The sequence below is a fragment of the Phocoena phocoena genome, chromosome 21 (assembly GCF_963924675.1).
Source record: "Phocoena phocoena chromosome 21, mPhoPho1.1, whole genome shotgun sequence".
NCBI classification, from domain to species: Eukaryota; Metazoa; Chordata; class Mammalia; order Artiodactyla; family Phocoenidae; genus Phocoena; species Phocoena phocoena.
Window position 1 is genome coordinate 4017783 of NC_089239.1, and position 26639 is coordinate 4044421.

General features: G+C 56.2%; 1 protein-coding gene across 1 annotated transcript in view; it reads left to right on the forward strand.

Annotated features, from left to right (window-relative positions):
* The window catches only part of ANK1 (ankyrin 1), a 216887-nt gene that overhangs the window by 158905 nt on the left and 31343 nt on the right, over window positions 1-26639 (forward strand). Inside the window, exons 16-36 of the mRNA XM_065899924.1 lie at window positions 1796-1894; window positions 5669-5866; window positions 8245-8343; window positions 10143-10241; window positions 10461-10559; window positions 11547-11639; window positions 12109-12181; window positions 12935-12958; window positions 13812-13908; window positions 15109-15187; window positions 17189-17286; window positions 17368-17592; window positions 18552-18706; window positions 19017-19228; window positions 19725-19929; window positions 20216-20312; window positions 20521-20752; window positions 22331-22456; window positions 22584-22703; window positions 23722-23800; window positions 24063-24137. Coding sequence (XP_065755996.1) covers window positions 1796-1894; window positions 5669-5866; window positions 8245-8343; window positions 10143-10241; window positions 10461-10559; window positions 11547-11639; window positions 12109-12181; window positions 12935-12958; window positions 13812-13908; window positions 15109-15187; window positions 17189-17286; window positions 17368-17592; window positions 18552-18706; window positions 19017-19228; window positions 19725-19929; window positions 20216-20312; window positions 20521-20752; window positions 22331-22456; window positions 22584-22703; window positions 23722-23800; window positions 24063-24137 — 2584 coding nt within the window. The remainder of the gene's footprint in view (window positions 1-1795; window positions 1895-5668; window positions 5867-8244; window positions 8344-10142; window positions 10242-10460; window positions 10560-11546; window positions 11640-12108; window positions 12182-12934; window positions 12959-13811; window positions 13909-15108; window positions 15188-17188; window positions 17287-17367; window positions 17593-18551; window positions 18707-19016; window positions 19229-19724; window positions 19930-20215; window positions 20313-20520; window positions 20753-22330; window positions 22457-22583; window positions 22704-23721; window positions 23801-24062; window positions 24138-26639) is intronic.

Consider the following 26639-nt stretch of genomic DNA (forward strand, 5'->3'; position numbering starts at 1 on the left):
GCCCCCCAGGACTGAGGAGTTGACCCCAGGACTGAGGAGGTGACCCCCAGGACTGAGGAGGTGGCCCCCCAGGAATGAGGAGGTGACCCCAGGACTGAGGAGGTGACCCCAGGAATGAGGCGGTGACCCCAGGACTGAGGAGGTGACCCCCAGGACTGAGGAGGTGGCCCCCCAGGACTGAGGAGGTGGCCCCAGGACAGAGGAGGTGACCCCAGGAATGAGGAGGTGACCCCAGGACTGAGGAGGTGACCCCAGGACTGAGGAGGTGGCCCCAGGACAGAGGAGGTGACCCCCAGGACTGAGGAGGTGACCCCAGGACTGAGGAGGTGACTCCAGGAATGAGACAGTGACCCCAGGACTGAGAAGGTGGCCCCAGGACTGAGGAGGTGACCCCCAGGAATGAGGAGGTGACCCCAGGACTGAGGAGGTGACCCCCAGGACTGAGGAGGTGGCCCCAGGACAGAGGAGGTGACCCCCAGGACTGAGGAGGTGACCCCAGGACTGACGAGGTGGCCCCAGGACTGAGGAGGTGACCCCAGGATTGAGGCGGTGACCCCAGGACTGAGGAGGTGACCCCAGGACTGAGGAGGTGGCCCCAGGACAGAGGAGGTGACCCCCAGGACTGAGGAGGTGACCCCAGGACTGAGGAGGTGACTCCAGGAATGAGACAGTGACCCCAGGACTGAGAAGGTGGCCCCAGGACTGAGGAGGTGACCCCCAGGAATGAGGAGGTGACCCCAGGACTGAGGAGGTGACCCCCAGGACTGAGGAGGTGGCCCCAGGACAGAGGAGGTGACCCCCAGGACTGAGGAGGTGACCCCAGGACTGAGGAGGTGACTCCAGGCCTGAGGAGGTGTCCCCAGGAATGAGGCAGTGACCCCAGGACTGAGGAGGTGGCCCGAGGACTGAGGAGGTGACCCCCAGGACTGAGGAGGTGGCCCCTGGACTGAGGAGGTGACCCCCAGGACTGAGGAGGTGACCCCAGGAATGAGGCAGTGATCCCAGGACTGAGGAGGTGACCCCCAGGACTGAGGCGGTGGCCCCCCAGGACTGAGGAGGTGACCCCAGGACTGAGGAGGTGACCCCCAGGACTGAGGAGGTGGCCCCCCAGGAATGAGGAGGTGACCCCAGGACTGAGGAGGTGACCCCAGGAAGAGGTGGTGACCCCAGGGCTGAGGAGGTGACCCCCAGGACTGAGGAGGTGGCCCCCCAGGACTGAGGAGGTGGCCCCAGGACAGAGGAGGTGACCCCAGGAATGAGGCGGTGACCCCAGGACTGAGGAGGTGGCCCCAGGACTGAGGAGATGACCCCAGGAATGAGGCGGTGACCCCAGGACTGAGGAGGTGACCCCCAGGACTGAGGAGGTGACCCCAGGACTGAGGGAGTGGCCCCAGGCCTGAGGAGGTGGCCCCAGCACTGAGGAGGTGACCCCAGGACTGAGGCGGTGACCCCCCAGGACTGAGGCAGTGACCCCAGGAATGAGGCGGTGACCCCAGGACTGAGGCAGTGACCCCAGGAATGAGGCAGTGACCCCAGGACTGAGGAGGTGACCCCCCCAGGAATGAGGCAGTGACGCCAGGACTGAGGAGGTGACCCCAGGAATGCGGAGGTGGCCCAGGTCCGGCTGGTGTGTTCTTTAGTGACTTCAGCTCCAGACTGGCTCTGAAATGGTCTCAAGCAGATTTCCTGTGTAACAGAAGTGAAACGGATCCCCATGTGGCGCTGCCTGGAGCCACAGGCATGGCCAGTGGGATGTCCCCTGAGTGAAGGCTGTCCCCTGCCCATCTCCCTGCAGAATGGCCTGACGCCCCTGCATGTGGCCGTGCACCACAACCACCTGGACATTGTCAAGCTGCTGCTGCCCCGGGGCAGCTCCCCGCACAGCCTGGCCTGGGTAAGCCTCCTGGCCCCCACCCCGTCCCCACCCTGTCCCCACCCTGTCCCCACCCCGGGACAGCAGCCGGCCGCCACCCCTCAGGTGCAGCCCGATTACCTGCAGTGCGATGGCTGCTGACTGGGAACCGGAGCGGACCGGGAAGTGGGGAACACTTCTCAGCCACAGGTCACCTCGCAGATGTGGAGCTCGTTTTACACAACTAATGTGTACCCCAAACTGGTGTCAGAGGTCAGCATGTACAGTGTGCTCGTGGATTCCGGGACCAGGGCCACACCTGGAGAATATTCAGGGCTGGGGGTGAACTCACCAGAACCTTGGAGCGAGGAACCAGTCTTGAATGCGGAGTCTCCCCCCAAATCTGTTTCTCTCTGGAGTTCCGGCTCTGAGATGGTGCCGTTTCTGTACACACGTTACACATCGAGGTGTGGCCGGCGTGCACCCTCACACCAGCCCCTGAGATGCTCAGAGCCATGGGTGGTGCATCGCCCCTGAGGGACCCGGAGTGTAGAGAGTGGATGGGGCTTATGTAAGAGTGGACTGAGAAGGCGCTGTACGAGGTACAGGGATAAAGCTGGGTGCGAGGATCATTTTGGGGGGACAGGCCGTCTCCTGTGGGTGAGAAGGTGTGCAGGGTCTGTGAGGGGAGGGGGGCCGAGGGGGCTGGTGGCCACGCAGATGAGGGGCGAGGAGAGGGGGCAGGGCTCGGGTGCAAAGGACATCGCGGTCCCTGAGCGTACCACAGTGCTCAGCCCTGTGGCAGGAGGGAGCCATGGGTGGGTCAGAGTGTGATTCCAGCCGACACCTGCTGACGTCCATGGGGGCGCAGGGAAAGTCAGGGCGGGGCTTCAGTTCCCCTCTCAGAATGGATGCTCATCTGAATTTTACAGCCTCACTTTCCTGCAGACGCAGCATCTCCCAGACACCTCTTCTCCTTGGGCTCTGGTCCCGCGCTGTTGTAGCAGAGCCCACATCACTGTGTAGACAGCGTGCAGCCCTGCTGGGACATGACTTACTCCTGCTTCTAAAAATAAAACGCTGGACTCACACCGCTCCTTATATAAAAGAAATCAGAACCAGGCTCATGGTATTTAAAGGGAGCTTTATCCAAGCACAAACCCTGCACAGATGGGTTTTGTTTCCATGGCAAAAAATAGTTTCCAAAGCAGTCTGGCAATTTTGTAGAATCTCACATCCAAGTCTCTCTGCACCCAAACCAAACCCACCCCTTTCTAATTTTGATGCTAATGTTGTTTTAATGTTTAGGCAGATCTCTCTCTAGTGTGCACATTCCTCTGGACGAGCTCATTTCCTTGGGAAAGAGGAGCCTTTTACTGGCTCACACTGTTCCTGAATCTTCCCCCCACCACCACCCTGACTCTCCTGCCTCCCTGCCCCTCGTCCTTGTCACCTACAGAAGGTCATTCATTCCCTGTAGTCCCAGCTTGGAGAAAGCTCACAGGGGTTGGTCCCTGATCTGAGACTGATGGTCGTTCTTGTGTCTTGGTTTTAACTGCGGGTCACCTGGCAGCCTGACCTGGACGGGATGCCGTTCTTCCAGTGCGGACATCCTCCATTGCCCAAGGGGCCTGGACTCCTGATAATGCTAACGTGATAAGTACTCAAGTTCCTGTCCTTTGTTCAGTAAAAGATGCCCTAATAGTCCTTGCTTCCGTGCAGGGAATGGAAGGCAAGCTGCAGTCGGCACCCTAGGTGAGCAGCAGCCTCACCCCATTTCATCCTGACTTGGGAGCTTGTTACGAATGCAGAATCTGGGGCCCCCCAGTCAGAATCTGCACTTTGCCACGATCCCAAGTGATTTCATACACATTCAAGTTTGAGAAGCACAGCTCCAGCTAAAAGACCTGGGCTCTGGAGTTGGAAGATTCTCTGATACTCAGAGAGAAGGATCTCCATTTGGGGATGACTCCAAATCTCAGGCCTGATCCACTGAACCACACCTCTTTTCTTTGCTCCCTTTTGATACAGTACAAAACTCATTTTGCTTAATTAATTTTATTACAGTCAAAATGCCAATCTTGTCAGGGGGACACAACCTACAAAGAATTTAATGTTTTCTCATAACATAATCAAATTTAAAAGGAGGAACAGTAGGATGAATCATCTTACATAATTACTCAGAGAGAATGATTTTTATTATTCAATTCATTCTTTGGGTAGATGACAACTTTCCTTTCCCCAAAATCTACTTTGCAGACAGACGGATCTCACCCTGTCCCCCAGTGCTTTAAACTGGGATTTTACTGTATTGGTCGGCCCCTTTTTTTCTGTTTCTTTTCCCTGATCAGTGGATCCTGGCAGAATCAGAAATGTTGGTTTCCACAATAAGGCAGTGGCTGGCAAAGGAGATTCAGTTCTGTGGGATGGCCAGAAGGATGCTGGCCGTGGCAGGAGACCATATGCCTTATGCCATCTGCTCTGGGACTGGGTGGGCATATGCTTGGAAACTCCTGGGTCCGGCACAGGGGTCCTCAGGCCTGGCATCCCCCTTAGCCCTGAATGCTTTGTGGCCGACAACATCAGCCTTACCTATATGCTTGCTGGAAATGCAGAGTCCAGGGCCTCCCTATACCGTCTGAGTCAGAATCTGCATTTTACGGAGATTCCAAGTGGAATCTTGCTCCAGTTGAAAGAACCTGGAATCTGGAGTCACAAGACCAGACTTGGGTTCTCTGTTGTTTCACTTACTATGTGACACTAGAAAAGGCGTTTAACCTCTCCGAGAACTGGCTTCTTTATCCAGAAAGCAGGGTAGTAATAAAAATGCCTGTCTTACTTGCTGTACGTGGGTTGCAGTGAAGCTCAAAAAGGGTAATGTAGGTGGAAGTGGTTTCCAACAGTGATAATCAAAGTAGGCTGCCTGCAGTGGGGTATGGAGTTTGCTCCCATGCACTGCTTCCTTCATTGAGAAAGTCTTCCTCCCAAGACAAAGGGGAAAGGAAAGCCAGCTGCATAGAGAGTGCACAGTGACGTAGCTGATTTACTGTGGGACCAATCTCCTCATCTCATAACGGACTTAACAGATTTGTGAACCAGGGCACTGCAAAACCATACAAAGGTTTTATTAATTTTATATCTCAATTTTGGAAAGCACCTTCACATATATTATCATATGTGATCCCATTCAACAACTTTAAGAACAAGGTAGATGTTACTGTCCTCTTACAATGGCTTAAAAAATACGAAAGGAAGTCTAGTTGACCATCTTGCCCCTAGTCACATGGCCGGTTAAAGTGGACCAAGGACTGACTCCACAGCCCCAGGTCCCTTGCTGGGGACATGTACTCTTAACGCCACCTGCCTGAAGCCACCAGGCCCAGGGGGAGCTCTTGGCCCAACATCACGAGGAGAGAAGGGCTCTGTTCCTTTTCCTCTATGAACTGGCTTTGGGGGGCATGTTTCTTACTGTAGGAAAGAGGACATGGAAGCCTTTCATTTACTTGTGTGCCTAGCTTGCTGGGTGTTCTATAGGCCTGCTGCCTGGCTGAATCCTAGCATCTGTTGGGGACAGAGCACCTTGTGCACAGAAGATAGATGGAGAGAACGGGTAGGGCATTTGCTGGCTCTGGGAGCCTCTCCAAACCAAATGGACTCGGTTGGTTGGTTTGTTTACTGAAACGGCCCTCCCAGGTGACACCAGCCCTGAACCAGGCCTCCTGGCCCCTCCTCAGAGGATCTAAAACATAAGGCATGTGCTAAGCTTGTCAACTCAGCACTCCTGTAACCAGGCTCCGGTGGCCCCTTCTGTTTCAGAACGGCTACACCCCTCTGCACATCGCTGCCAAGCAGAACCAGATGGAGGTGGCCCACAACCTGCTGCAGTACGGGGGCTCGGCGAACGCAGAGTCCGTGCAAGGCGTGACACCCCTCCACCTGGCGGCCCAGGAGGGTCACGCGGACATGGTGGCTCTCCTGCTCTCCAAACAGGCCAACGGCAACCTGGGCAACAAGGTAAACACGTGTCTGCAAATATCCCTACAGACTCAATCACATTGGGGGGTCAGCTGACGACACACTGCATCTCAGGATCAAGCACCTGCTGTGTGCCCCGGTTCTGAATCAGGTGATGCGCACGTGCGTGTGTGTGTGTGTGTGTGTGTGTGTTCGTTGCAGTGTGTGGGCTTCTCTCTAGTTGTGGCGCATGGGCTCAGTAGTTGCGGCTCGCGGGCTTTAGTTGCCCCGTGACATGTGGGATCTTAGATCCCCAACCAGGGCTCAAACCCGCGTCCCCTGCACTGGAAGGTGGATTCCTAACCACTGGACCACCAGGGAAGTCCCCCTGTGTAGGTTTTATCTCAGTTTTGTAAATGAATAAACAAGTTCAGAAAGGTTGCTTATTCCAAGATTGCAGGACCCCCAGCCTACCTGATGCCAAAGCTTTGGCTGGTCCTTTCTAGAGAGGTTGACTCAAGAATCTACAAAAAGATCGCTACTGAAATCCATTGCATGGTTTCCCAAGTATAGGCCAGTGTCTACATTCAGGAATGTACTAAGTAAGCTGGGACTAAATATTCTTTTTCTGTGAGGAAGATATTGTTTTCAGTGCCAACCTGTCCCTTCAATGGAGTCTCAGTCCAGGGACTGTTGACGTGTGAGCAGGAAACCCTCTATGTGGTGTACCTGGCATGTGGGAGGATGGGCGTGGGAGCTGTTTCCCAGGGGACACCCTCATGGTTTTCGTCAGCTTCTCAAAAGAACGCATGACCCAAGAAAGACTAAGAGTCACTTCTTTTGTTAAACACCAATTTTATTGAAATATAATTCACATACCATAAAATTCGCTCTTTTGAACTGTACTATTCGGTGGTTTTTTTGGTATATTTGCAGAATTGGACAAACGCCACCACTGTCTAACTGTAGAACTTTTCCATCACCCCCAAAGGAAGTCTCAGACCCATTAGCAGCCACAGCCCATTTCCCTCAAACCCCCATCCCCTGGCAACTAATCTACTCTCTGTCACTATGAATTTGCCTGTTCTGGACCTTTCGTACAAATGGAATCATACGATATGAAGAGTCACTTCTTTAGACGACAAATGAACATAATACAGTTTCAGAAAGGCAAGCATTTTGAGGGTAACCTAAGATTTCTTAAAAGCGTGTGGATCCATTGGCTCTATCTGGACAGCTTTGGACAGGTGACCCCCAGGAGGGAACTGTTAGGGCAGGACCATTATGTTGGACAGGACTCTTGGTTCCTTGCTGGTGCCATTTAAATGAGCCAGGAGGAGAATGGGGGTGCCCTGCCCTGAGACATCCCCACTCATCCACATCCACACTCACCAGTCAGGTTACTGTGTTATCCCAAGGATCAGGCAAGGCACCCGGACGCTTGTGACCGACCCAGGACCTGTTCTTATGTGGGCAGCCCCACCTGCCTGCGAAGGCTTCAGCTAGGCAGGCGCACCACTGGGCCTCCCATCAGCCTGGGGGGAAGCGCAGACGGCAGGGGAGGGCGAGTGGAGTCTCTGGAGAGGGGGCAGGCCCTGCCTACTGGCTCCGATGACAGAGGAGCTGCAGCCCTGTTTGCCCCACGGTTAGTAAGGCGTATTGAGCGGGCTCCGGGGGAGGGAAGCCTTTCCTGGCATTTTTGCGTGAATGCGCACGTGTCAGTCAAGATCGCTGGAGCATCACCATCCTCGTGAGAAAGCTGTGATGAAAACTCCAAGAATCTGGGGGTTTCGGTCCCAGCAGGATCCTCCACCCTGTTTACTGGCTGGGATGTGCTGATCACAGGCTGCGTTTAAATGTCACGTCGTGGTTTACAATGCATTTTCGTCTGTTTTCTCAAGTGAGCCCTCCTTTGCCCTTGAGATTCGTCAGTTATAATCCCGATTTTCTCGATAAGCAAACCAAGGCTTTGAAGCTCATCTCAAGTCATGGAAATAGGAAATGTCACCACTGGAAAGGATCATAAAGTTCACATAGTTCAGAGATCAGCAAACTACGGCCTGGGGTCCAAATCTGGCCCACCACTTGTTTGTACAAATAAAGTTTTATTGGAACCCAGTCATGCCCATTCATTTACGTGTTGGCATAGCTGCTTTCTCACTATAACTGACGGGGCTGGGTAGTTGCAAGAGAGACACAAGCCTAAAATATTGACCATCTGGCCCTTAACAGAAACTGTTGCTGACCTCTGATTCAGTCTAACCACCTCATATTTTAGTTAAGGATGGGGGTGGGGGGGGGCTAGAAGAGCTTGTCTAAGGTCAAACAACTGGTTGGAGCGTGCAAAGCCAAGTTCGACTCGCAAACCTCAGTGCTCTTTCAGTGTCGCCTGGAATTCTTTCCTGGCTCCAAGCTGATGAACTGCTTTTCCTTTCCAGAGTGGACTCACTCCCCTTCATCTGGTCGCACAAGAAGGTCACGTTCAAGTGGCAGACGTGCTGATCAAACATGGTGTCACGGTGGATGCCACCACCCGGGTAAGGCCAGCAGCCGGCACTCTGTCCACGGGGACTCCCCTCTTCCCCCTGCACCCACAGGCCTCCCCACTCCGGCCTCCGTCACTGGTCCATCTGAGGATACTTGATACCCCGAGGACCCAGTGGCCCATTCCTGTCTGCCACTTCCTAGGGGCGGCAGTGGAGTTTGAGGACCCCATGCCAATGGGCTCACTTTCCAGTGGGGAGTCTAAAAAGTTGGCTAGACCTTTGATCCTCTGTAGTGAAAAGAAGTTTAATCATGATTCCAAGCCCTGTCTTACATGAGCAAGGTATCAAAATGTCAGGATGCGCTGGAAAATTCCGCCCCTTCTACTCCGGCATTTGGCTTAAAGCAGGTCAGCATTCTTTGAGCCTCTGTGTGTGCAGGGAGCTCCGGGGGTGGGGGTTGGGTGGAGGATGACCCAGTGCCCAGCGCACAGTGCAGTGAGCCTCAAGGCATCTGCAGATGACATAAGAGGCAGGAAGGGACAGCCGGTGTGATATGTGGTGCAAGGGGGCTTCTCGTGAACCCATGGAGCACAGAGGGAGGAGAGGGTGTTTCCATTTGGTGGAAGGAAGAGGCTTCCTAGAAGAAGTGGCATTTTGTTCCTTTTCACCAAAAGGCAACTGTATTCAAAGGAAGGGACAGAGTGACGCCCCTGTAGCTCCAGCCCCTTCCAGTGTTCCTCAAGCACATCGGGCAGCAGTGTGACGTTGAAGCCTCCCTGAGAAAAATCCAGGGACATATTTTATCCCCAGCTGCCTATAGCTTCAAAAGGAACCTGCTTTAAACTCAAGAATGTTCTGGATCTTTGAGGCTTCTTTTGTGGGCCTGGTTTAGTCTTTTGGGGTCCTGCCCTGAGAGATCTTATGTTGTGGGTTAGAACTTGGGGGTCCCAAAGCCATCCCATCGCTCCAGGTCCAGCCTGCAGGGTCTGGGTCCAGATCATCTCTGGGACCGGGCTCCCCAGGGACACTTAGGAGCCCAGAGAGCCTTGGCTTGTTGGCGTTTGGAGGGAGCATTAAAATAGTCAGCAGAATGGCTTTCTTGACAATTACCTCCTCTGCAGACAAAAGTCAAATGAATAAATGCCCAAAGCCACCGATATCTAGCCATGGCCAGTTCCTATAAGTTCCATTACGGTACAACTCTGTAACCTAGACAGCTTTTTGGGGAGGTTTTCAGTGGGATTTCAGCTTTCTAGTGGAAATAGGTGTGCAAGGCAGGTCTTGTCTGGGTCGGCAGTGATCTCTGCACTGCTGTCTGTGCTCGTCTGAGTCTGCTACCCCCCCGGGGTCTGCTGGCGGCTCCCTCCTTCTGGGGGTGACCCCTTTTGGCTTCTGTAACACGGGCCTCTCCTGGCTTTCCTCCCTCCTCTTTGCTGCTCCCTCCCCGTCCTCTTTTCTGACCTCCCTGTAAGTACTGCCTCAGTCCATGGGCCCCACTTTTTCTCTCCACACTTATCCTGGGGGACCTCTCTCACCTCCAAGACTTTCAACTCCCCTCAGGTGCCTCCTTGCCTTGCCCTCTTCCCCGGGCTCAGTGTCGGGTCTCCAGTCACCTACTTAACCTCTCCACTTGGGTCTCTCCTAGTCATCTCACACTGCACTTGACTGACACCGAGCCCTGTCCCTCCCAGGCCCGTGGTGCCCCACTGCCGACCTTGCAAAGGGCCTCCTCGTCCATCCTCTCTTTCAGTCACCGCTGTCGTGAGACTTTCATTCCCGTCCAGCTCAGAATGGCTCGTGGTGTCCCCCGAAGCCTTGCTGGTCACCCTGTCTCCTCTCTTGCTTTCCAGATGGGTTACACTCCACTCCACGTGGCGAGCCATTATGGAAATATCAGGCTGGTGAAGTTCCTGCTACAGCACCAGGCGGACGTCAATGCCAAGACTAAGGTACTGGGATGCCTGAGAGCAGTGCCAAGTTCAGATGCAGCCAGGGTCACTCCGGGCGCACTTGGGGCCCCACCACAACTTTCAGCTTTGACGCTGGAGGAGGAAATGGGGAAAATGCCTTTCTACGGTGCACACAGAAGACGCACTCGCTCTGTGGCAGGTGGGCAGTGCTTTCTCTCGTAGCTAGCTCATCCTGCCAAACGTCTGCCTGCTTTACAGCTCGGATACAGTCCCCTGCACCAGGCAGCTCAACAAGGCCATACAGACATCGTGACACTGCTTCTCAAGAATGGTGCTTCCCCAAACGAGGTCAGCTCGGTAAGTACCCGCCCGGTTCCTGATTTCAGAGACCTGCTCTCACGGGCAGCCCCATGCGATATCCCTTCACCAGGGAAGCTCGGGTCATTCTCCTGTGCGTCTGGGGCCTGGGGCTCCCCAGGGCGTGGGCTGTTGGGATTAGTTCCTCCTTCTGGAAGACAGAAGGTTATCCTGGTAGCACTGTTTCCCCTCCCCCCTTTTTATGTTTTTTAAAATATTGTCAAAACCCTTTCTGAAATCTGTGGGAGTGAACAAAGCCAAATGTCTTGAGTGGTGTGTGAGGTTTGGGGGCCTCGGGGTCTTCAGCCATGTCCGTGGTCACAGTTCAGGGTGAACTTCCTGCCCTGGATAACGCGATTGTCAGCTTTACTAGGTTATCGCCGCGGCCGCTTCCAGCTCAGCAAGCATGCAGGCCTTTGATTGTAGGTGCGGTTGCTGAAACCGTGTAACTGTGGATGAGGCTGAATCGGAGCGGGGCACACCCTGGGACCAGAGAACTTAGAAGAAGAGAAAGCCTCAGTATCCGTTTAGTGTCACTTAGCTCTGCCTTTTAAAATCAGAGTAGAAATAGGCCCCTCCCCTGTTTCTGGTGACTCGTGATTTCTGATTGGCCTGAGAAGAGTTCACTGAAGTATGTGGATTACTTTGACTATTTGAATGCTCAGTAACTGACACCCAAAGAACCAGCCTTGGGAGCCGTGGGCAGTACTGCCCGGTGCCCTCCTATTCCTACAACTGCATCTGGTGCCCCCCTGACCCTGACCTTCCCTCTGGCTCTCTTCTTGGCCACCCTTGACTTTGGTGGTAAGATCTCCCCTGCTCCCATTCAAGGCTCGCGCACCGTGGCCTCCTCTCACCCTGCAGCGTCGCTGCGGGCGTCGGCGACACACATCTGGGCCTACGCGTGTGCAGGGGTCTTGCTCTGGGTATGAACGATTGGGGCGTGAGCTCGGTCTGACCTCGCCCTCCCTCTACTGTTCTCCCCAGAATGGAACCACACCTCTGGCCATAGCCAAGCGCTTGGGCTACATTTCTGTAACAGACGTGCTCAAGGTTGTCACCGATGAAACCAGTGTCGCGGTACGTCTGCTCCTCCCCTGCACCCCTACCCCGGACACACACAGCCTGGCCGCAGGGCGCCCCTTGGGGTACCCCGGGAAAGGGAGCCTAGGTGTCCTAGGATTCCCGCGGGAAGCTCAGAGCCAAAAGAATTGGGGACGGGGCACGGGGGGCGGGCCTCCTCCTTCATCAGGCGGGTCTTTACTGCCACCTAGCGGCCGGAGGAGTAGGGGCCGCCACCAGACCGGAGCGGGCAGCCCTGGATGGGACTGGGGGCAGGTACCAGGCGCCGGGAAGCTGGGGTTCCGTTCATCCCTCTGCGGTTCCTGCCAGACCCCAGAGACCCTCTTAGCTGCCATTTTCTTCATTTGGGACAAACATCCTTTGCCGTCTCCTTCCTGTCTCCACACTCATAACCAGGTAACTGCTGAATGGGTGAAAGGGCCCACTGCTGTGTTTGGGTTGAAGTCTTTGCTTTTTCTCCTTTTAGTTGGTCAGCGACAAGCACCGGATGAGCTTCCCCGAGACGGTGGATGAGATCCTGGACGTCTCTGAAGATGAAGGTACAGGCTGGGATCAACACCGCGTCCGGGTCAAGTCAGGCTGAAAGGGGTGGTCGGGGCTCTGAACACTCCGGGTGGGGGGGACCCCCTGCTGCCGCCCCGGGGCACCTGACAGCATGCCCACCTCTGCCGACCTAGTCGGAGCTGGACAGAACCACGCTCTAAAGATGCTGTCCATTATCCAAAAGACCCCTTTAATGTGATTTTAGAAGAAGGAAATCTACATCGCAGGCATTAAAATATAAAATCCCACAAAGTTTCACAAATACGTGTGTGTCTGCCTATATCATACAAGGACTGTGATTCAACTCAGTCAACTCTCAGAGCTGTAAGGAACTGTCATAAAATTCCACTTGGTGTGTTCCTTGTGCTTTGAACAAAGCTTGTTTCATTTAAAATCTGGAAGAATTGCTTTTCATAAGCTGCTCTTCTAACCACCCGCTGGGTCGACAGTCAGTCATTATGAAATGACTATAGTTTCAACTTCTGTGGCCACCGGTACTTATGGCATTTTTCCTGCCCCAGGCAAGCCTGTCTTCCCACTTAACTTGGAAGAGAAAGATCGTGATAAAAAAAAGGGTGGGGCTGGGTCAGATTTCTCTCTGGCCCCTTGCATATCAGTAACCCAGGGGTCATGTAGTTTTGTCAACTAGGCGATGAAAGCTCTCCTGTATCCCCTTTGATGATATGCCTCTTAATTTAAGTGACTTCAATCCTATCCATCCTTAAACTTGGCTCTTCTTTGCTTTCCAGGAACTGCTCATATAACTATAATGGGTATGAAACACTTTCTGTTCCCTGTGGTCCATTCTCACAAGTGCATTTCACTCTAAGCAATCCAAGATCTCACTAATCCATCCCTGGTTTTCATAACAATCAGAGCTTGACTAAAACAGGAAATTTCCATCCGTAAATCCCTGCCCTGGCGGGCGGCTCCAACCTGTCCATGTCTGTGTCTGTGCCCATGCCACTGTGTCTGTGATCATAACTGCATGAGCTGCTGTGATTCCATCCTGTCGGCTCCAGATCACAACGCCAGGACACACACTGCTGAGGGGCAGTAAAGGACCCTGCAAGGTCCAGGGCTCCAACTCCAGTTCAAGGAGGCGAGAGAAACAAAGAGGCAGTCTGGTTTGCAGACAGACTTTGAACCTCCTGGTGATGCGCTTAGGAAATAATGAGGGTTCAGCCGCCATGGTTATTAAAGTTCCTAGAGCCTCTCAAAATGGATGGGTTTGGTTCCACAGTCGTTTATTCTTCTGTCGCGTGTGGTGTGGAAAAGAACAGAAGCACCTCTTTCTTTGGTGTCACTGCACACGCCACAAGGGCTGTTTTGAAGTGGAACTTGTCAGGCAAAAAAAGTTCTTTTTTTTTGAGGGAACTGTTTTCTTCTCCAAAGCCTGGTGCAGACTAAGATATCAGGGGCTGGCTGCCCCACTCCGGGTACCAGGGCTGGAGGAACAGGGTCAGGGCTGGTTGAAGATGTTGCTATGGTCCTCCTGGAGCATCTGAGACCTTCCCCCACTCCTCGGGGGTGAGCGTTGAGAAGAGCAGCAGATTCCCTCTTTTCTTTTGAAAAAGAAAGAGGGAATCTCCGTCCTGTCACTCACTTAAACTTGTGCGGTTTCAGGGGAAGAACTTGTTGGCTTCAAGGCTGAGAAGCAGGATTCCAGGGATATAGATGAAGAGAAAGAGCTGCTGGATTTTGTGCCGAAGCTGGACCAAGTGTAAGTAATGCTCACGCCGGGGCAGGTCAAGGTCCACCCCGGGGACTGAGTAGGAAGATTCCAGAGCTGGAAGGTTCCAGGAAGGCCGAGCCCGGACGGAGTGCTGGTCCAGCACCTTAGGATGAGCTAGCCCTGCACCAGGGGTGCCAGACAGGCGCAGAGGTCTCTCCTACCGCAAGCCACCCTCTCAGGGGTCCCTGCCCCCCACTGTTCTTTCTCTCCTCGCTCAGTCTCCATACCCCTCCCCCTCTCACACACTCAGCTTCTCACCAGAAAAAATCCACCAAGGGAGATTGCGATTAGAAACCATTGCCAAAAAAGGGGGTGTGTGTCATTGTGGGATTATATGAAATCATGTGTGGGAAACTTTTGAAAATTGCAAAGCACTACAGAATTTTTAAAAGCTTTCATTCAATTAAAAGAATTTAAATAATAAAAAAAAGAAAGGAACTTTTGCCAAGCTGGCCTCAGAGGCCGGCCACGTCCCTCCGTCGGCCTGTCCATTAGGGAAGACCCACGGAGGGTTTGTGTCTGCCTGTGTTTCTCATTCCTCCCTGAGATGCTGTGAGCTATTGCGATGTGGGTGCATCGCCACACCCGGGGACTTTGTGAATGAATCTAAAAGCGACAACTTTCTAGAAACACTGAGCCCTTGGTATTTTCTGAAAAGACAGACGTGTGCCAGCTTGGTCCCAGGGCTTATACAAAATAGGGCAATGGACCAAGGAGAAGGAAAACTATGATTAGTATTTACTGAACTTCGTTTAGAAAGAAACTTGAGACTCGGACCCTGACCATGGAGAACCTACAGATATATTGGTAGAATCAAAACACACACCCAGTGGACAGATCGTGACGCAGAATAAGATGTAATGGCCAGAGCGAGGGTTCCCTCACCAAGGGGTCGAAGGCTGCAGAACAGGGGTGGTGCATGCAGGAAGACTTCCTGGAGGAGGCAGGTCCTTCGCTCAGCCAGGACAGTCAGGCTCTGGGGACAGGCATGGGGGCAGAGGGAGGAGGCTGGTCAGTGTGTGAAGGCCAGGATGTACCACATGTGCCAGTGGGGTTCAAGTGGTGGCGAGCGGTCCGATCGGATAGGTGATCCTGGGGGTACAGAAGTGTTTCACTAAGGCCTTCCATGGGAGAGGGGGCCTACTCATAAGGATCATCCCTTGATGTCCCAATGTTCTCGGCACACAGGGTGGAATCCCCAGCCATCCCTCGGATTCCTTGCGTCACACCCGAGACAGTGGTGATCAGATCTGAAGAGCCAGAGCAGGTAAGAAGCATCCTTTCTCTTACTTCGCCTCGGCAGGGAGCAGGTCCCCTGGACAGTGATTGTTTTGAGACGACCTGCAGGACAATAGGAACTCATAGCTGAAAGCTGGCAGCGTTTACCAAGCCCCGCAGGTCCCAGATTCCACGTGTTCTTGGTGGCACTTGTGCTGTCAGTGCTCTTATCCTAGCTATTGATGATCTGGGTCTCCGAGAGCCCAAGGGCGCGTGGGACACCCTCACGCTGGTCTCAGTGGGGCTGAGAACTGACTCCAGAAGTTTTGGCTCTGATGCCCATGTTCTCGGGGCCACAGCCCCTGAGCACACGCCTTATGCACCTGTTGGGGCCAAGGGTCCCGGCGCCAGAGAGGGAGCCTGAGGCTGCATCTGCTCTTCTGTGAAGCTGCGGGCGACTCTGGAACTCTGAACTTTTTTTCTTTCACGTCCATAAAAAAAGGGGACAGTTTCTGCCTCACCTTCCTCAAGGGATTACCGGGTGCTTAAAATACCAATACAGATGGAAAGAGGACGTCAAGGAGAGCTGTTCCCGGCGTGGGCTGTTACTGATTACAATACCCTATTTTGTGGCTTCCCTGGATGCCACCTGAATTTGTCTCCAAGATCGGTGGGATGGTTTAAAACAATGTAATTCCTCTTGGTTTAATTTTAGGCCATTTGGCACTTATTCACCTGGGCAAAGGGGTTTTCTAGGGTAAAAAGAAAGCAGTGTGGTGTTTGAAGGTTGGGACTGGCCACCCTGAGGCCCGATCACCGAGCCGGGCTTGTCCGTTTTCCAGATGAGGCTGGTCTCTTCCCCTGCCGCTGAAGGCACGCGCGTCCCCTCGACCCGAAAGTGGCACCAGGCGGAGGCGGCTGTGACGCCGTCCAATCCGCCGTTCCACCCTCGGGCACATCATAGTGGTGTGACGTTGGTGTCACGCCCCGGGTGGCATTTGGGAGACCCGGTCAAACGTGGCCCTGGGGCTGCTGTGGCACGTTCCCCAGGGGCCGCTGAAGACGACAGTGAGAAGTTCCGAGTGGACCCGGGTCTTGCTGTTCCCTGGCCAACTGTGCCCTGAGTCCTTGCCTAAGTCATGAAGCCGAGGCATGAACCCGAGTCTCCTGGCGTCCCGCTGTGCCCCGTGTGGGGTGGGAGGATGTGGGAGGAGACAGTCCAGCTGGGGAGGGGCTCAGAATGCAGGGAGGGTGACTACCGCAGGGCCCAGCTGTGTGGCGGGAGCCCTTCCAGATCAGAGTCAAGGGGAAGGCTTCACACAGGAGGCGAGAGGCGAAAAATGAACAGGGGCGTCCAGCGAAGGAGAGGGACGTGGGTGTCTGGACCGACGGGGAAGCGAGAGCGAGGGCAGAGTTGAGAAGAAACCTGGAGGGGACCTGCTGGCTTCGTGAGTCCTCGCCACGTACGAGGCCTGGGGCGAGGCAGCCCCGTGGTCCCCAAGTCACAACGTCACTGCGAGGAAGGGGCTGTCCCATTTGCAGATGAGGAATAGGGAAAACCCCCGGGACGAGGGTCTGTTTCCCTCGTGCCCCTCGATGCCCCAGGACACGTGGCTTGCCCAGAGCCGAACAGCTCGTAGGCGACGGTGTGGGGGAAGCAACGCCAGCTCTAGTGTGAAACCGAGCTGCGTAGAGCGGAGGGTTCGCGTCAGGGGCGGAGCGGTGGGGACGAACTGGAGGACGCGGGCAGGTCAGGAGCGCACGTGGTGTAGGAGCTGAGACCGAGGCCGGATGGGACGGAGGACTCGCTCCATCGTCCAAAGCTCTGGCCCAGGGTCCCGAGCCAAGGAGAGGCCGTCCGTGTCGGTATGAGGAAGCCCGTGCTTCCTTTTAGACTCCGGGTGAGCTCTGTCCCAATGGGTTGGTAGGGAGTGGGGAGCGCCTCCTACCCTGGGCCCCTTGGTTCACTGCTGAGCCTCCCCGACCTTGGCCGAGACCATCAGCCGTGGCCCGGGGGTGATAGGACAGCTGGCCTTTCTCCCCTCTGCAGGCATCTAAGGAGTATGATGAAGACTCACTGATCCCCAGCAGCCCGGCCACAGAGACCTCAGACAACATCAGCCCGGTGGCCAGCCCTGTGCACACAGGGTGAGTGGCCTGGGAGGGGCTGGCAGCTCTGGCCCTGCTCGCCCACCCAGGAGAAGCCAACACGGACCCGCTGTGCCCTAGGTTCCTGGTGAGCTTCATGGTGGACGCCCGCGGGGGCTCCATGCGGGGCAGCAGGCACAACGGCCTGAGGGTGGTGGTCCCGCCCCGGACGTGCGCAGCACCCACTCGCATCACCTGCCGCCTGGTGAAGCCCCAGAAGCTGCCCACGCCGCCCCCGCTGGCCGAGGAGGAGGGCCTGGCCAGCAGGGTCATCGCCCTGGGCCCCACAGGAGTTCAATTCCTGAGGTGAGAGGTCACTCCCATGCCCCCGACCTGTCCCTGCTGCGCTGCGACCACCCAGCCCCAGCCCAGCCCGGGCAGAGGGGAGGCAGGCCTGCAGCCCGCACCCGTGCTCTCTGTGTCCTGACCGGTCAAAGCCAGGGGTCCATGTGTTCCTTCCACGGCCTGTTCTAGGTACACATAGGAGTCTGTTCCCCAGGGGGAACTTAATGCCCTCAGCGCCTGTATGACACTAGAGGGGGGATGAAGATGGCCCCTTTCGGGGCCCCCAGGGTTTGATTATTTAAGCTCTGAAATGGTCTTCCTAGAAGGCGGCCCTGCAGCATGGCCCCCAAGGACAGGACTGATGGTTTCAGAGCCTCCCTCCTCACCTTTCCCGCAGCAGAAGGGCTTCTCCTTGGAGCTCTGCATCCCTCAGGCGCCACGGGCTCTGTGTTGGAACAGGTCTTGCCCAGGAGGCCCTGCCCTCCCGTCTCCGTCCACAGCCTGTCCCCGCTGCCAAGCTTTCATCCACCGATTGTAAAGCAGCTGTAAAACGCTTTCATGTTGACTTCCCCTTCACATGTAGTCCTCAAAGCCATCCTCCCAAGGAAATGTCCTTTCACACACTGACACAGGAGGAAGCTGAGGCTCAGAGGGGCTGGGTCCCCCGTCTAGGATGTCAGGCGGGCCCTCGGGGTCAGGTCCAGGGGCAGCTTTATTCTACTGAGCCTCGGCTGTGTGGCCATGGCAGGAGAGCGCCCTGTGAACTCAGGTTGGGGCCTGGTGGGTAGCTAGAGGGTCCGGGGGTGGGGGTTCTCTGGAACCTGAGGCAGGTCTGTCCGTCTGTGAGGACCAGGCTGCAGACGGGACAGCCTCTTTCCAGGCAGGACCCGGCTACTCTTCCCTACTGAGCCCATGGCTGCCGCCCACATGGCATGCACACCTGCGTCCGGGCCCCTCTCCACTGTCCCCTGTCCCCCCAGCCCTGTCATCGTGGAGGTCCCCCACTTCGCCTCCCAAGGCCGTGGGGACCGCGAGCTCGTGGTGCTGCGGAGTGAAAACGGCTCCGTGTGGAAGGAACACAAGAACCGCTACGGAGAAAGCTACCTGGATCAGATCCTCAATGGGATGGACGAAGGTGCGCGAGCCCCAGGGATCCGGAGCACGGCCCTCCTCCTGGAGGACGGGGTTTGGGGTTGCACTTTGGGGTGGGCTCTCGGGGTCTCCCGGAGTGTGGGACCCCCTGAGAGGCTAGACGTGGCCCAGCTCCGGCGCCCGGGCCCCTGCAGCCTGGTGTCCTATGCAGGACCCCCTGGGCCAGGACCTTTCTCCTTCCAGGTGGCCCAGCCTCCTGCCCCTGCCGGGGCCTGGGGAGGGCCGCCAGAGTGGGGATCAGGGGCCCTGGGAAGCCACCATGGTGACGGGTGCGCACGGGCCTGTGGCTGCAGAGCTGGGGAGCCTGGAGGAGCTGGAGAAGAAGAGGGTCTGCCGCATCGTTACCACCGACTTCCCCTTGTACTTCGTGATTATGTCAAGGCTCTACCAGGACTACGACACCATCGGCCCCGAGGGGGGCTCCCTGAAAAGCACGCTCGTCCCCCTGGTGCAGGCCACCTTCCCAGAAAATGCTGTCACCAAGAAAGTGAAGCTGGCCCTGCAGGTGACACAGCCTCTCCTTACCTGCTGGGGCCCCATCACCTGGACCGGGTTCAGGGATGGAAGGCGTCAGGGCGCTCAGAGATGACCCTCCTCCCCAGGACATCTCCACCCATTGGTCTAGGGCCTGAAAAGTCCCATTAGAGCCCTGACCTTGAAGCTCAGAAGAAAGTTGGGTGGGTGAGATAGGGCAGTCGCCCTGGTAACTTGCAGAAAACCCCAGATAACGTGTTAAACCACAGGCTTAGCGTGAGGGGAAGCCACTTGGCTTCCTGGAGAGGTGCCTGATGCAGAGCAAGGCCCCCGGGAGTGGGGAGCAGCAAGGAAATGGGGATGGGGGCTCAGAGAGGAGAGCCGGGCTGGCCGTCAGCAGGAGCGGGACCCCCCCCCCGCCCCCCGCCCCGGGAGCCTTCGCACCTGCCCAGACAGCTGCTCTCTTCCTCCGTCCATGAGCCCCTCTGCTGCTCCGGGGCTGAGTGTACCCCCTCGGCACTTCACAGGCCCAGCCTGTACCCGATGAGCTGGTCACCAAACTCCTGGGCAACCAGGCCACCTTCAGCCCCATTGTCACCGTGGAGCCGAGGCGCCGCAAGTTCCACCGCCCCATCGGGCTTCGCGTCCCACTCCCTCCCTCCTGGACAGATAACCCTCGGGACAGCGGGGAGGGAGACACCACCAGCCTGCGGCTGCTCTGCAGCGTCATTGGTGAGCGGTGCCCCCGCCCCGCCCTGCCTTCTGGGCAGCAGCTCCTTCCACCGACACCTGGGGAGACGGGAGGACACAGCTAGGGAGTGATGGGCTCCTCGGAGGGACGAGCAGCTGTGTCCGAGTAGAGCTGCCTTGTCCCCGAAGAGCCCTCTAACCCCAGAGGAGGGCTGCTCCGAAGGGAGGGGCGGAGGGGTAGGTGTGCTCTCGGGGCCACAGCCAGGTGTGCACGTCCCACGTTGGCCTCTGGAGACGGTCCCCCAAGCCCTTTCTACTGCTGTCACAGGAGGGACAGACCAGGCCCAGTGGGAAGACATCACGGGGACCACCAAGCTTATGTACGCCAATGAGTGCGCCACCTTCACCACCAACGTCTCTGCCAGGTGACACCCCGCCTGCCCGGTGCCACGGGTCCCCGGGCCCTGCGTGAGGGGGCAGCGCCGTCCCCATGGGTGGCCATGCTTAGGCCGTCACCTGCCCACCCCACCACCGGGGCTGTCAGAGGCCACCACTCGGCTTATAGGCCATTGGATGGGGGAGACGCTCCCCCTCAGGCATTTAGGGACAGGCTCACGGCTGCCCCCTTTTCAGGTTCTGGCTGTCGGACTGCCCTCGGACGGCTGAAGCTGTGAACTTTGCCACCCTGCTGTACAAGGAGCTCACCGCAGTGCCCTACATGGCCAAGTTTGTCATTTTCGCCAAGATGAACGACCCCCGAGAAGGGCGACTGCGCTGCTACTGCATGACGACGGATGACAGGGTGGACAAGACGCTGGAGCAGCACGAGAACTTCGTGGAGGTGGCCCGGAGCAGGGACATAGAGGTAGGGCCTGGCCCCCCTGGGCTCCCGCCTCGTGGCCCGGGGCAGGGACACAGAGGTAGGGCCTGGCCCCCCTGGGCTCCCGCATCGTGGCCTGGAGCAGGGACACAGAGGTAGGGCCTGGCCCCCCTGGGCTCCCGTCTCGTGGCCCGGAGCAGGGACATAGAGGTAGGGCCTGGCCCCCGTGGGCTCCCGCCTTGTGGCCCGGAACAGGGACACAGAGGTAGGGCCTGGCCCCCCTGGGCTCCTGTCTCGTGGCCCGGAGCAGGGACACAGAGGTAGGGCCTGGCCCCCCTGGGCTCCCGCCTCGTGGCCCGGAGCAGGGACACAGAGGTAGGGCCTGGGCCCCCTGGGCTCCCGCCTCGCGGGCAGCCGGTGCCTTTGGGACCCAGGGCTGTCAGGAGGGCGGCCTCTGCAGAGGGGCTCCTGGGCCATGTCCCTTTAAAAAGCATCAGCGGAAAGCTTCCACAGAGCCGAGGGACACCATGTGGGTCAAGGAGAGAACAGGCTGTCAGCCCAGTGATTTGTGGTGCTAGGAGCTGACATTTATTCAAGTTCTTACACCCCAGGTACTTTTAAAAGTGCTTGAATGGGACTTCCCTGGCCATCCCCTGGTTAAGACTCCGCACTTCCACTGCAGGGGGCACGGGTTCAATCCCTGGTCGGGTAACTAAGATCCCACGTGCCGCACCGTGTGGCCCAAAAGCAAAAAGTGCTTGAGTGGCGTCATCTCCCCTGATTCTCATAACTGTGTGTCCTTTTGTTATCCCCCGTTTACAGATGAGGAAACCGAGACTGAGGGAGGTTAAGCAACTTGCCCAAGGTCACACAGCTGAGTAAATGGCAGAGAAAGGATTTGTCCCAGGAGTCTGACCGCAGAGCCACTTTCCCTGCCACGCCGGGGGTTTGGCAGCACCCAGATGAGGAAGCAGGGGAGGGACTGGGCAGATGGGGGAGCAGTAAAGAACGGGGACTAGGTTTGAACCTGTTACCCGTCCCAGGGTCCTCACTTAGGTTAAGATGTGTGACAGAGCAGGACCTTTCTGAAGATCTGGCCTCAGAGGCTGTGCTGAGCCTTCTGGGGGCTCTGAGGGCCCGGAAGAAGGACCACAGGGCTGGGACCTGCCTCTAATGCTGTTTGGGGCACTAACCAGTCTCCTTGGGCCTCGGTTTCCTCCACTGTCAAATGGGTTCACGATAACTTCTCAGTTGAAAGCATTATATACACCGTAGGGATCATTATATTATGGGTGAGATTAAACCACAACATGGTCCTTCTGGCACTCATATAAAGTAAACATTGTTGGATGGTGTTCAAAGAGATGAATGTTTTTCGGAAGCCATATTATGATTTCCTAGTGGAATTCTAGAGTATTCTGATAGCAACGCTGATCAACCACGCAGGGATATATGAAGAGTTCTGCTTATTATAAACTCCTTTGAAGTAAGGAAACATCCACCATAACCTTTCCGAAACACCCAGTGGGGGGTCGTGGGGAAGCAGAGGCGGGAGCTGACAGGCGGGACCGGGCATCTGGGCATTGCTCCTGACCAGCTGCATTTGCTTTCCCTTTCCTGCAGGTTTTGGAAGGAATGCCCCTCTTCGCAGAGCTCTCCGGGAATCTGGTGCCCATCAAGAAGGCCGCCCAGCAGCGGAGTTTCCTCTTCCAGTCTTTCCGGGAGAGCCGGTTGGCCATTCCTGTCAAGGTGCGGCCTCCTCTCGCCCACCCCTCGCCCGGGTCTAGAAGTCCAGGAGGCGGAGAGCTCTGAGCCAGCTGGGCTCGGTGGCCAGTGGGGCGGCCCCTGACTCTCCCTTTTGTGTGACCGAGTCTAGGTGAGGGACAGCAGTCGAGATCCAGCAGGGTCCTTGTCATTCCTGCGCAAGGCGATGAAGTACGAGGACACGCAGCACATCCTCTGCCACCTAAACGTCACCATGCCACCCTGCACCAAGGTGAGCGCCCTGCTGGGACTCTCAGCCGAACAGGTGGAGAAAGGCCCTGGGCTCTTCCCCGACACGGGCTGTGGCCCAGCCCTTCCCGCAAAGCTTGGGGACAGACGTCAGGCTGTGAGGGTGACGCGCGTGTTCACACTGAGGCCCCGAGCTCCCCAGGACGCCCCTTCCAGGACATTGGAAGGCGAGGCCTGACAGCCGGTGGCCGGTGGCTTAAGGTGTCCCAGCCGCGTCAGGGCTTTTTTGGAGCCTCTTTTTCCTCTACTTACTTGTCTTGCCCAGGCCCGCAGAGAAGGGAAGCCTGGTGTCAGCCCTGTGCTCGCCCAGGGCTCTGAGGTCAGCAGAGGTGTGAGCACCAAGCATCACTGGTGCCTGGGAGCAGCTGAGTCTCCACTGCACTGGAGGGGGTGGTCTCTTTTGCTGGTGTCGTCCTGTCGTTTTCATCATCAGCCTTTCATGCCGAACTAGACAAACAAGGTCACATCCAGACGTCCGAGGCTCGTTTTCTCCTTTCTGTCTGAGGACTAGGGAGAACCGACTTCTCTTTCACAGGCGGGTTTCCCACAGCCTTGAACAAGCATCCCGGTGCTTTGCCACAGCATGCGAAGGCTTGGGCATCAAAAACCGGTCTTTTGAGCAGAAAGGAATCCAAAAAGAAAAACTTTTTTTGAAATTCAAACTCCAGCTCCACCCACTTACTGGCTGAGTTAACTTGGGCCGGTTAGTCCGCCCTCTGGGTCTCAGTTTCCTCCTCCCCGGTGAGATGGGAGGAATGACGGTACCTACCTCATAGGGGATTGTGTCCATCAATCAGGGCCTGGCACGTGATAAGGGCCATGTGAGCTTATCCTTAATGATAATAATAATAAAGTACATGAGACTCCCTCTTGCCCCCCCTCTGCCCACACTTCTACCCTGTGTGTCGAGGCTCCAGGCAGTGCAGCTGCCCATCGTCTGCCAGGCCGGGCGTCCTCCCCGCCTGCACCCACAGCACCCTTTCCTGGTCTCTCTCCGGCAGGGCAGTGGAGCCGATGACCGGAGGAGGACCCTGACGCCGCTGGCCCTGAGATACAGCATCCTCAGCGAGTCCACATTGGGTACCAACCTCTCTGTGACTCTCTGTGCTCACTCCCTTCCCGGGGACGGTGAGGGAGGCAGCGTCCCCTCAGCCCGACGGGAGCTCCGAGCTGACACCATTGGCTCAGCCCTTGGCTGGGGTCTCCACTGACCCTCTCAGGCTCAGCCACCAATCGGGTGGACACGGAGTGGGCCCCGAGCACCCTCTGAGGTCCCTCGCCCACGCCTGTCGGTTCTGTGTCCCGCCAAGGCTACTAAATGGAATGCGATGCTTCCCCCCAGGTTTCCTCAGCGGCGCAGACCGGGCTGACATGAAGATGGCTATTATATCAGAGCACCTGGGCCTCAGCTGGGCCGGTGAGTGGGGCAATTGGGGCAGAAGAGCACTTTGCCTGTCTACACCTACCTCTACACCTCCTCTCCACTAAAGGCCAGCTGGTGAAGGCATTTCTAAACCTCTTCCCACCACCGGTGTGCACCTGATCTGGGATTGTCGCCATGGTTTACCAATAGAGGGGGGGCTCCCTCCCTCCCCCACTTCTCTCTGGTTTTCCTTTTTAGAAACTCAACTTCGGACGTTACAGGAGACCTTAGCATGGATCCAGGCGGCCCATTTTACAGATGGGGAGGCTGAGACCTAGATAACTGGGGTGACTTTAGTTGTGCAGTGAGTTAGTGACAGAGCCCTGCAAAGCCAGCAAACCAAGGATGCACACACAAGCAAACAAAAAATGTGCATCCCGACTGCCTGCCCAGGGCTCCCGGCACCGTACACGCCGCCGTCCCCACAGGCTGGCGTTGCTGAGGGAAGGGAGGGAAGAAGATCAAGTCTGGACGTTTTTCATTTGTCATCTCTGGCCGTGGCTGAAGTCATACACGAGTCCCGTCCACCACGAGGGGAGACCTGACTCAACTGAGGCAGTGACAGCTCAGGCTGCGTTCTACTCAGTCGCAGGCCCTGTGACTGAATCCCCACTTTCCTGTGAGGTTTTGGATGAACAGTCCCCCTTCACTCAGCCACCTGCAGAGAGGGCTTCAGACAAGCTCGGAAACCTTAGCAGTAACTTCCTGGAAGGCGGCGTGGCGGAGCTCACAACAGAAGTTCAGAGACGGCTCCTCCTTTAAGCCCGAAAAGCACATCTGCTGCTGCTTCTTGGTTTTGTGTGTGTTTGTGTGTGTAGCTTGTATGTGGTGTGTGTGAGAGATGTGGTATGTGTGGTGTGTATGTGTGTGTGGCTTGTGTGTTGTGTGTGGGTGTGCATATGTGATGCGTGTGGTGTGTGTGTGTATGTGTGGTGTGTGTGTGTGGCTTGTGTGTTGTGTGTGGGTGTGCGTATGTGATGCGTGTGGTGTGTGTGAGTGTGTGTATGTGTGGTGTGTGTGTGTGGCTTTGTGTGTGTGGGTGTGCGTATGTGATGCGTGTGATGTGTATGTGGTGAGTGTGTGTGTGTGGTATGTGTGGCTTGTGTGTTGTGTGTGGGTGTGTGTATGTGATGTGTGTGGTGTGTGTATGTGTGGCTTGTGTGTTGTGTGTGGGTGTGCGTATGTGATGCGTGTGGTGTGTGTGAGGTGTGTGTGTGTGGCTTGTGTGTTGTGTGTGGGTGTGCGTATGTGATGCGTGTGGTGTGTATGTGGTGTGTGTATGTGGTGTGTGTGAGTGTATGTGTGGTGTGTGTGTATGTGTGGTGTGTGTGTGTATGTGTGGTGTGTGTGTGTGTGGCTTATGTGTTCTGTGTGGGTATGCGTATGTGATGCGTGTGTGTGGCTTGTGTGTTGTGTGTGGGTGTGCGTATGTGATGCGTGTGGTGTGTATGTGGTGTGTGTGTGGCTTGTGTGTTGTGTGTGGGTGTGCGTATGTGATGCGTGTGGTGTGTATGTGGTGTGTGTGTGTGTGTGTGTGGTGTGTGTGGCTTGTGTGTTGTATGTGGGTGTGCGTATGTGATGCGTGTGGTGTGTATTTGGTGTGTGTGAGTGTATGTGTGGTGTGTGTGTGTGTGGCTTGTGTGTTGTGTGTGGGTGTGCGTATGTGACGCGTGTGGTGTGTATGTGGTGTGTGTGAGTGTATGTGTGTGTGTGTGGCTTGTGTGGTGTGTGTGGGTGTGCGTATGTGACGCGTGTGGTGTGTATGTGGTGTGTGAGTGTGTGTATGTGTGGTGTGTGTGTGGCTTGTGTGTTGTGTGTGGGTGTGCGTATGTGATGCGTGTGGTGTGTATGTGATGCGTGTGGTGTGTATGTGTGGTGTGTGTGAGTGTGTGTATGTGTGGTGTGTGTGTGTGTGTGTGGAGGGGGTACATGCATATGCTGATTCTCACCATCACTTTCCCCTCCGGTCTTCCTCATCCTTGAAATGAGACTCCAATGCTGTTCTCTCATCTAAAGCACCTGTGAGAAATAACAATAAAAATCACGGGAGGGGAAGAGCTAGCATTCTGTGTTATTGCCTTGCATTTAGATGGGAAATTGTATTTTCATTTTAAATGTGAATACCGCCTTTCCGGGAAGAAACGTAAACACAGTAATGCATTTCCATTAGAACTGCTTCTCCCGGGAAAGGCAGTGGCATGCAGCGCAGCACCGACAGCACCGAGGGAGTCAGTGGGTCCGTCCCTCTCCCGCTGTGGCCGCAGCCTGTCCTGTGACCTTGGATAAGTGGCTCAGTCTCATTCATTCAATACCTATTTACTCTCCTGGGCACATGCCTCCTCCTGGCTCGTTCCCTGGGGATACAACAGTGTAAGTGTCAGCATTTCACTAGGTATTCCTTGGGAAGAAGAAATACCGAATCCAGAGGGAGACTGCTCTTTATCTCCTGGTCCCTGCCGGGCGCCCCACTCCATGCGCGGGCTCGGGGGCCGGGGC